This window comes from Poecilia formosa, unplaced genomic scaffold, assembly GCF_000485575.1.
Source record: "Poecilia formosa unplaced genomic scaffold, Poecilia_formosa-5.1.2 Scaffold490, whole genome shotgun sequence".
NCBI classification, from domain to species: Eukaryota; Metazoa; Chordata; class Actinopteri; order Cyprinodontiformes; family Poeciliidae; genus Poecilia; species Poecilia formosa.
This window is the reverse complement of record NW_006800429.1, coordinates 133,520-144,060: the sequence shown is the minus strand read 5'-3', so window position 1 is coordinate 144,060 and position 10,541 is coordinate 133,520. Positions and strand designations below refer to the sequence as shown.

Genomic DNA, 10,541 nt, shown 5'->3' with positions numbered 1-10,541 from the left:
GTGCATGTGTGTGTGTGCTCTGACACACATAAAGTTAATATTTAGTGTCGGCTGTGAAATGGATCACAAAGTGTTGGAGAGAGCATAGAGAGAGGAGCTGTTCTGTTGCTTCTGACTTCTGACCGGATTGCTTAGATTCACTCATCTTCATCTTCTCCTTCTTCTTCATCTTCATCTTCCTCCATGTCGGTTCTTCCTCGGGGGCTCAGAATGCTCCAGCAGTTCTGGAAGATGAAGGGACTCTTGGTTCTGGTCTGCACCCCGTTTCTGCTGCTGCCGCTGGCGCTCAGCACCACGGTGAGACAGACTAACTAGCTGAACTAACAGGTTTAACTAACCAACCAGTGGAGACTTTAATCTAACCAGGATAATTAAACCTGGTTAGTGTTTAATTCATTTTTAAAAATCAAAAAAATACAAAATATTCTTTTGAATTTTTTGTATTTTTTTGAAATTTGTATACAGTACAGATGACTAACCTCTGTAGCGTATCTCAAACTGCTCAGTGTAAGTAAACTAACTAATTTAATTACCAGGATATGTAATGGTGTAGTTAACCACTAATCTCACCATCTTAGATAATCAACACACTAACCAATTCTAGCTAAACAATAAGCTGTTAACTAAACAGATAGAGACTAAGTGGCTAACTTTAATGACCTGACAGCTTTAACCAACCAGTTCACTCACTGGTTTGAATAACTAGGACACTGACCAGGTTAATTAGACAGAACTTTATCTTCATTAGTTTAGCTAAATAATGTTCTAGCCAATGCAAACTATCAGATTACCACTACTAGTTACCAGTCTAACTACCAGACACTAACTCTGAACTCCACCAGTCATGATTAGACTATGAAAGGTTCAAGTTAACTGGGACAAAACCAGTTGAGTCAACTAACCAGCTAGTTAAGCAAATAATTTAACTACTAACCAGCTGAATGTGGTGATATTTTACTCCACTATGAGAAATATTCATAATCTAGTTTTCTGAAAGGTAACCAGTAGGTGAACCAGTCACTGGACCAGTTATGGAGCAACTAGCTACCAGAAATAAAGGCTTTACATTACCAGCCAGTAGTCTAGTTTACAAACCAGTTAGCAGGAGTTTCTCTAACCAGTATGATTAAATGGTTCAACCAGAACACATTGTATAACCTTTACTAACTGGTTCAACCTGCTGGTTAACCTTGGTCAGTTCAACCAGTCATTAGATGATCATTAAAAACCTAAAACTACCACAGCTGAGTATAGATCAACAGCAGAACTAGTCTAAGTCATCAGTTTAGCTTGTTGTTGTGTCTGATGGTTCTGACTGGTTTAACTGGTCAGTTTGTAAAACATGGACAAGTCACAGCAGAACCCAGAACTTCTGACTGGACTGAGTCCTTAGATTGGGCCATGATGGAGGAGCAGCTTCATCTGACGATGACGGCGATGATGATGATGATGATGATGATGATGATGATGATGATGAAGATTTTGATGACGACGACGATGATGATGATGATGATCGTATTGCTCTGTGACTGACCGTTTCTGCAGGATGAGTCTTGTTATCAGTAACCTGTGTTGATATGCCGCTGCTGTTTGTTTGAACAGCAACTTTCATTCACAACTTCCTGTCACTGATTGACCAATGTAGAGAAATCTATTAAACAGGTCAGGAGATCCCTGGAAAAAAAAACAAAAAACTGAAACAAAAGTCCAGAAAGTTGAGAAAAGCATCCGTTCTCCTGGAGACCAGAAACCTCGTTATGTCTGAGACCAACAGGATGAACCTGACAGAAAAACTTCATGCTGCTGTTGGAAAGCATCTGCTGTTCGTCCTAATCACAGAGATCTCAGACAATTCATATCAGTTTAGTCAGATAATAAGTAGTTAAATAAGGAGGAGGACCACATGATGGAAGTAGAAGATGTTAGAGTGTTGGACCAGACAGCAGTTCAATGGGCAGAGACGAGGCTGGATCGTCAGGTCTTCTGGGAAATGGAGGATCATATTTCCAACATCATAAAATAACCGAGAACGACTCAATACTCGGGAAAGAAGCAATAACAACCACAGATACCCACTAGGTGGTAGTAACAGGGGCACACTCTGCCCCAGTTACTGCTGGTGCAGAGTAACTAGTTAAAGCATCAGTGATGATTAAAGAGAGAGGAGTTTAGATCCGAATGGAGAGTCGAGACTTTTTTCTATCAGGAGCATAACCTGCAGATTACTGGGTGATGATTCAGATTAATTTAAGGAACATTTGAATCCAGCTCTGCTTTATTTTAGCTGCCTGTTTGTCTGTGCAGCTCCAGGCCAGCTGGTTCTGAGCGGTTTCATGCTGGTCCTCTGTGTGAGCAAAGGTTAATGAAAGCAGTGAAGGTGTGTTTGGACTGAGCCCCACGCTGAACAGCCTCTCTACAACTCCGAAGCGTCACACCTCATTTCACCTCATCATCATGCATGTCTTTCCCTCAAGTTTCCAACTGCAGCCGTGCATTTCCGCACAAAACAGGGAAAAAACCCAACATGATTCAGACTTAATGTCACAAAACGAAATTCATCCAAAATTCATCCCAGAGAAAACCTTCCTACTCTCTTCAGGGATTTTGTTTGGGAATGAACCTGACCACAAACTGGGGAACTGATGTGAAATTGTTGAAATCAACACCACAGAGACAAAAAAAATACTGAAGTCGAGTTTAAAGCAAACATAAAATTAAATGAAGAAACTGAATTAGGCTCAGGAGGAGAGATTGCTGCAAGGCAACAACTCAATCCACTCTGCTGGACTTGATGACTCTGTCACCATCAAACTTTTAGGTCCATTCGGACCTAAACTCCTCTCCTTAGATTCCCTCTGGCTGGTAGACATCTGGTCAGGTTCTCCCAGGTTGGATCCGTCTCCACTGGCAGTGTGTTCCTCACTGTGAGGGCATGAAAAGTTGTGGGCCACGTATGAGCTGTGGTCAACGATCAATGATGTTATCTAGCTTGAATACCACTGGGCAAGCAGTTTCTCCAAAATCTCCAGATAGAGCTGTTTGTTGCGGTTTGCTCTGTTCAGTTGACGTTGTCTGAGATCTTCTGCCACAGTTGATAAAACGTTTGGACCTCAAGGTTGGACCATGGAATCATTTATTTGCAGCTCTCCATCTGCTACAGTCTCATTGCGTAAACAATGGTTCAGATGTTGTTGACATAAATGCACAGGTCAACCAATGACTGCCGTCCTCTGCCAATCTAATCACCTGTACACCAGCCACACTCGACTAGGTCCAGCTCGTACCTCCCTGAGGTGATTCCACAAACCGGGAAAGAACAGCGCAAGATCTGCTAACAGAGACGAATCGGGCCTTGGCAGACTGGGTCAGAACCGATTAAAGCCTCTCTAATAGAAAAGCATTTTGATAACCAGAATCTGGGATGTAATTGATGTTGAATCTGTCTGTAGATTGTGGATTGTGGATTGAATGGAGTTTGTATTTCTGTACGTAAGTTGGTTCTGTTTGTTCCAGTCTCTGATGAACACTGGAATATTGAAGTCCCAGCTGTCTCTGTGTGCAGGAAGCGGCCTGTGCGTATGTCATTGCCCTCATGGCGGTGTACTGGTGCACAGAGGTTCTACCTCTGGCGGTGACGGCGCTGCTGCCCACCATCCTGTTCCCGGCGCTCGGCATCATGGAGTCCAGAAACGTAAGAGTGGACACACTCCACACCGAAGCTCTGCAGTGTCCGTGTTGTTGTTGTCTCACCTGTACGATGTGAACTCAGGTGTGCATGCAGTACCTGAAGGACACCAACATGCTGTTTGTGGGGGGGCTGATGGTGGCCGTGGCTGTGGAGCGCTGGAACCTCCACAAACGGATCGCACTCAGAGTTCTGCTGCTGGTTGGAGTCCGACCTGCCCTGTGAGTCTCCGGGTCCAGGCCTATCTGAGGGGGTTTGGGTTAAAGGTCACCTGTTTAATATCAACGATAGCAACATTAGCAATTAATGTTTCTGTATGGGTAAAATCCATTTTCCTCCATTTCTTCAGACTGATGCTGGGGTTCATGGGGGTGACGGCCTTCCTGTCGATGTGGATCAGCAACACAGCCACCACCGCCATGATGGTCCCCATTGTACAGGCCGTCCTCGAACAGCTCCTTGGCAATAGGAAAGAGTTTGGCGTTGCCGTGGAGATGGTGAAGATCCAGAGCAGGACTGTGTCTGTGCAGCAGGAGTATCAGCAGAAGAGCATCAGCATTGAGGAAATGGCTGATCCAAACATCCCAAGCATAGGTACAACACAGTCCATCCGGCTGATTTTGGCACCGCAGCCTGGCCTCAACTGACTAGTTGAACTAGTCAGTTCAACTAGTCAGTTGAATTGATTAGTTGATAGTCAGTTCATATTTCAACTGATGTGATCAATTCATTTCTAGATCTCAACCTATCAACTAATCATAGTCAATCAGAGGAAGTCATCAGCCCAGAAGACACCAAGGCACCTAAGCAGGAGCTGGAGCTGGAGGAGCTGAGTGATGAAGAGGAGGAGAAGAAGAGGATGAGCAAAGGTCTTTTGCTTTCTGTGTGCTACGCTGCCAGCATCGGAGGCATTGCCACCCTGACAGGAACCGGGCCCAACCTGGTTCTGATCGGACAGATGAACCAGTAAGAACAGACACTAAACCCAACCTCAGATCTGTCAAGTACCAGAGGTTTTAGTCAAGGTGTTGCTGCTGTATTGACCAGCTGCTCGTTAGATACACAACTAGCTCCAGTTTTCCATCACTAGTCATTCAGTAGCTTTAATAAGCTGAAGCTGAACCTGCTGACCCAAAAGCCACCGATGGAGGATCTGTCAAAGTTCTTTCAGGGAACGGACTCCACTGGGATCTCCACATTAAGGTATTTTCATCTTCCCAGCAGCTGATTGGCTGATTTCTGCCTCCTTTGCAGACTGTTTCCTCAGAACGGCGATGTGATCAACTTTGTATCATGGTTCGTGTTCGCCTTCCCTACCATGTTGCTGATGCTGACCCTGTCCTGGTTCTGGCTGCAGTTCCTCTTCATCGACTGGAAGTTAGTCACTCCTCCAAACCAAAGACAGACGGCTCGTCTTGGTCGCAGACCCCTGACCTCGTTCTGTTGTTTCCTCTACAGCCTAAAGAAGACCTTGGGCTGCGGCTTGGCCCAGTCCGACAAGGAGAAGGCCGCGTACGATGCGCTCAGGGAGGAGCACAGGCGGCTGGGACCCATGAGTTACGGTGAGATCAGCGTCCTGGCACTCTTCGTCCTTATGGTGGTGCTGTGGTTCACAAGGGACCCTCGCTTCATGGACGGCTGGGCCACCCACATCTTCAACGCCAAAGCAGAGTGAGTAGTTGTGGAGTTCAGCCAAGTGAAGATGATTTATACAGGAGCAGTGGCTAGCATTAGCGCTTTGTAGCAAACTGGTCCTGGGTTGAAATCCCAAAGGTCTTTCAGTCTGGATCCCATTCTTCGTGGGAATTCAAGGTTAATTTCTAAAGCAACGTGGATGGAGTTCTAGATGCATGAGTCCTGCAAACAGAACCGAGTCCAACATGATCCTTTAGCTTACATCTAATTAGTAAACTGTCTCCATAAGGTCTTTTTCACACCTCCTAGTCTATAGTCCACTGAGGCAAAGCTCTACAGGTCGGTGTTCACTGGGTTTCAATAGAGTTTTCTAGGGTCCATGAAGTGTAAAACATGAATAAAGGTCAGAGGAATGAATGAATCCAAACTAATCTCGCCTCAGGTCAAAAGCATCCTGAACAAACAGGAACCAGAGGCGAAGAACAAACACGGGAAACCTGTCCATGGTTTAAACCACCGACTTTGACCAGTGACGCTGCACTGGCTTAGATCACCTGCACGACTCGGCTGACTCCAGATCAAAGGCCAGTTTTAAGTAGGACGCAAAGTCTGACATGAAACATTAAACTGAGCGTTACTGTAGAAGAAATATTCCTCAGTGAAAAGATGCACCACCAGGGTGCACCTTACAGACAGCCAGGAGACAACTAGGAGACACTGGACCTGGACTGTTGAATTAAAAACCAAGTTGTTCTAGTTTCAGCTGCCAGATCTAAGATTCCTTCAGTTCAGCCAAATACAAGAAGCAAAAAGGCCAAATACTAGAAAATGAAGGCCAATGAGAGGAGGACATCCTACAGCTTTAAAGCTGACAGTGTCTCCTCAGGTCACGGTCAAATGTGAGGCAGCAGGATATGATGCAAACAAACTGTCAGAGGACAAAGTCCACAAACAGTCCAAAACGTCCAACAACATCAGAGGACACAGCAGAGACCCTGATAATAAAAACAAAACAAATATCTGAAAGAAGCTTCAAAGAAGAGTAACATTACAGAGAATTGGAAGTGCTAAACCCGGATAGGTCCAGGGTCTGAACTCCAGAACTCAGAAAACCTGCAGGGACTTAACCCCCGGCAGTGTGAAGTCTTTAAATCTTCACACTGCCGATTTAGACTTTTGAACAAAGACTTTTGTTCTTTTGTGAAGAACAAAAGTCTTCACACCCCTGGAACTTCTCCACCTTTTGTCTCAATAAACTGCAAAGATTGTATGATGGCACTCAGAGGCCACCAAGTTACTGGTCTACCTGGTGGGAAGGTTTGTTGAGAAACTGAGCAGAAGTGGAAGATTCTGGGGAAATTCCTGTAAGTCGGAGCCGATGCCCAGCAGTGGGACCCAGCAGGATCCATCGGATCAGAGCTGTTCAGCTGCAGGTCGTACAAACATACGGGTCAGATTCCCCCTATGCAGGACCTGCTGTGACCTTCAGCTGAGGAAACAGCAGCAGAGACCTGACATCGTTCTGCTCAGAGACAAGGAGCCGTCTGATTGGTTCAGATGTTCAGAGCTCAGATCGCTAACCAGTTTATCCTCCAGACGTGAGTCCAGATGTCCGGTCTTCACCCCAAGCTGCTGCGGAACCACAATTAACATCAAGTTCATTTCAACTGCTCAGTGATTCTGGGGTTAAAGGTCAAACATTAGATCACAGGAAAATCTGAATCTGGAAAGAATCTGAATCTGAACAATAGTCCAGCCCAACCCATGATCCAGTTTCCATTTCTCATGAATGTATCATCATCACAACATTACTGTGCAAAACATTTACATGCCAAAGGATCGTTTGGAGTGCAGTAATACAGAATTGACACAAGTCTGAACTGGAAGTGATCCGCTCCACTAAACCGCCATCTAGGTAGGCAAGTGCAGGACAGAGCGCAGATGGACCATGGCTTTGAGACCAACAAAGAGAAAGTAGAGAACTCAAAAACTGTCATTGACTAATAGTTGTAATTACTTACATTGTTCGTAAATAGGATAGAAAAAAGGCGAGAGCTAGTTCTAAGCTTGTGGCTCGTTTATTGTTTCCATAGTAACTCCACAGCAACTGCCAAGACAGCTAGTTACAGATACCTACCAAGATGGCAGCCACAATGTACCTGTGAGTGTGGCATCACGTAAGAACAATGTAGTGTTGGCTGATATATTTTACAAGTTCTGGACCCTGAGGTTCTGCTAATATTGTTCCCACCTCCCCAACACCAAAACTGAGGTGTTTTATATATAGTAAAACCAGACCAGAACCAGGGCCGCTCTGGATTCCAGTCACGTTAATCAGCTTCTGTCCTGAGCTGAACTGAGACCTTTTATTCAAGAATGGAAGCCCTGCAGAGGTCAGAGGTCAAATGGAGAGATGCTGCAACGTGGAGACTGTGTGGACATGTCCCCTTTACGGACCGGGTCGCTGAGTGTGTGCAAACAGTTGGGTCATTCATGACCCCAGCAAGTCAGGTCCATAAGGTCCAGACTGCAGCTGATCAGGAGATCAGAGACATTTCCCACATTGACAAAAGCCCGGTTCTACTGGGTTCAAATGGTTCTCTTAAGTTCTGCTGGGTTCTGTGTGTGTCAAAACCTGCAGCAGGTTGACTACAAGCTGTGTGTGTTTGCTTGGTTCTGCTGGGTTCTGTAAGTTCAGTCCGGTTCTGTGTGTCTCTGCAGGTTCGTCACCGACGCCACCGTCTCGTTGTTCATCGCCATCTTGTTGTTCATCCTTCCCTCCGAGCCGCCACGCTACCTCTGCTTCTGGCGGCGCTCCGACTCTGGTAAAACTCGCTCAGCTCACTCTTCCTGGGATTCACATGCAGTTATAGCTGTTTCTCCTCCCATCAGAGAGCCGGCTGTCCCGTGGCCCCGCCCCTCCACTGCTCACCTGGCAGGTGACCCAGGACAAGATGCCGTGGGACATCATCCTCCTGCTGGGGGGCGGCTTTGCTCTGGCTAAAGGCAGCGAGGTAAACTTCACTTTTACACAAATGATTTGAAGTTACATTCCAGAGAAAATTCAGTAAACAGGCAGAGGTCCACTGCAGTTTAAATTGCTGAGTCATGACCTCATCATGTTGTAGTCCAGTCACTTTCCAGAACAGCGAGGCTTCTGGGAAGAATCATGTCTGTTTACGTGATTACAGGTGTCCGGTCTTTCCCGCTGGCTCGGCGATCAGATGACGCCGCTGCACTCCATCCCGTCGTGGGCCATCGCCATCATCATCTGCCTCCTCATCACCACCTTCACGGAGTGCGCTAGCAACGTCGCCACGGCAACGCTCTTCCTGCCCGTCCTTGCCTCCATGGTAACAGTCGCGGGTCTAAGCATGATGCCAACGGCTGGTTGTGGATGGCATAGAGTAAAAGCAGGTTTTGTTTTGTGTTCTGGTCCAGTCCCAGTCCATCAGCCTGAACCCGCTCTACGTCATGATACCCTGCACCCTCAGCGCCTCCTTCGCCTTCATGCTGCCAGTGGCCACGCCCCCCAACGCACTCGTCTTCTCTTCCGGCTTCCTCAAAGTGTCCGACATGGTGAGTGCCTCCCCTGTCTGTGAGAGCAAAGGAAGATCCACAATAATAACCTGCTGTTGTGCTGCACGGCGCCCCCCACAGGCTAAAACCGGCGTGGTGATGAACATCATCGGGATCTGCTGCATCACTCTGGCCATCAACAGCTGGGGGCGCGTCCTGTTTTCCCTGGACTCTTTCCCCTTGTGGGCCAACATCACTTCCCCGATGTAGAACCCACAACCTCCTGCCAGCTGGGATCCTCCAGTCCTGAGCCTTTGGACGCAGAGTTCTCCAGAAACCGCTCCCAGTTTTACTTCATCAACACAGTACAGAGAGAAGTCAGGACTCTTCCTCGTCTAATGCTAGTTTATGTCCTTATCACAGGAGGCCGCATCCATTCTGAATCCTACTACTGAATAATGACTGGCTGGCACCAAGCAACCAGATTCAGCAACTGAGCAACCAGCACTGGCAAATAAGAAGGAAGCTACTCTCTAGTGTTAATTTTGGAGAGATTGGTCACGAACTGGATTGATATATTACTTTGCTGTCTATTGGTACGGACAGGCTAGTGTTAGAATTGGATAGCGTAGCATTAGCATTCAATAGGTTAGATATTATATGCCAACAATTTTCTTGATGAAGTCTATTAAAGTGTAAGAAAGGGGTGACCAGGTTTTGCAGGGTAGTTGTTTGCCTATTTACAGCTAATGCTAGATTCTCCAAAGCTATTTCTAGCCAAACTGTGCTAATAGACCTCAGAGGAAGTAGTAGGCTGGATGACCAGCCTAGACATGCTAGTAACCAGCCTCTACAAAGCTAACGCTAGCAGTCTCCTTTTCATTAGCCAGTGTTGGTTGCTCAGATACCGCTGCCAGCCTATCATTAATCAGATTACACTGGATTACACTGGATTATACAGGGATTACACAGACTTTCATGAATGTTTGTACACACAGATCCAGTTCACACACAGAAATATAGACTCCAACCAGTGCAACCAGGAATTTAAATTTCATTTTGAGTTGTTTAACTGAAGAATGATGGAAAACCCATGAAAAGACCCAATAAAAGGACTAACAGAACAGAGCTAACAGAATCGGGTTCTGTAAGTTCAAATGGTTCTGATTAAGGTCCAAACAGGGCATGAGTTCCTCCTTCTTTAAATCACAAACGTTTCTCACTTCCTGATGGATTTCCCCACAATGCATCATGTTTTCCACTAACATCTTGGTGGGTGTTGGTGCAGGTTTTTCACAGCAGAAGCAAACCAAACCAAAGGTTACCATGGAAATGACGAGAAGTGTGATGAAGAGGTTTAATTGACTCTTGTGATTCTTTGTTTTTTGGGGTTGGTTTTCTTTTATTTTACTTTTTAAATTTTCAGTCAGTAAACAGAAGAAACTCAGATTTGATGCAGCTGATGAACTCTGCACAGGATCGGCTCTGCGTTACTAAATATAAATATTTATAGATACTTTATTATGTACATACTGTATGTAATTTGCAGAGTTTTCTATCATCATGTTGCCAACAGTTTTATATATGGAAAAGTTAATCTGTAAATAAACGTGACAAAATTGACCTCAGTGAGTCATGTTTTTATTTCATCCAATCAGCGTTCAGAACATCCACAGACCATGTTTTATAATAATCTAGTTAA

The 10,541-nt window shown here is 45.6% G+C and overlaps 1 protein-coding gene across 1 annotated transcript; it reads left to right on the top strand.

Annotated features, from left to right (window-relative positions):
* The first annotated feature begins 58 nt into the window (after nucleotides 1-58).
* On the top strand, nucleotides 59-10,023 carry slc13a5a (solute carrier family 13 member 5a). Its single transcript, XM_007578738.2, has 12 exons — nucleotides 59-297; nucleotides 3,563-3,691; nucleotides 3,770-3,906; nucleotides 4,035-4,279; nucleotides 4,423-4,651; nucleotides 4,940-5,062; nucleotides 5,144-5,356; nucleotides 8,042-8,145; nucleotides 8,213-8,334; nucleotides 8,512-8,673; nucleotides 8,762-8,899; nucleotides 8,981-10,023. Exons 1-12 carry the CDS (start codon nucleotides 184-186, stop codon nucleotides 9,107-9,109), a joined length of 1,845 nt encoding a protein of 614 aa, XP_007578800.1. The 5' UTR covers nucleotides 59-183; the 3' UTR covers nucleotides 9,110-10,023.
* The last annotated feature ends 518 nt before the right edge of the window (nucleotides 10,024-10,541 follow it).

What these genes read in the sequence shown, in the direction of transcription:
- slc13a5a (XM_007578738.2), top strand. Translation starts at nt 184, where the DNA reads ATGTCGGTTCTTCCTCGGGGGCTCAGAATGCTCCAGCAGTTCTGGAAG. An exon ending in GCATCATGGAGTCCAGAAAC is followed by an intron (nt 3,692 to 3,769) that starts GTAAGAGTGGAC and finishes ATGTGAACTCAG; the next exon opens with GTGTGCATGCAGTACCTGAA. An exon ending in TGCCCGTCCTTGCCTCCATG is followed by an intron (nt 8,674 to 8,761) that starts GTAACAGTCGCG and finishes GTTCTGGTCCAG; the next exon opens with TCCCAGTCCATCAGCCTGAA.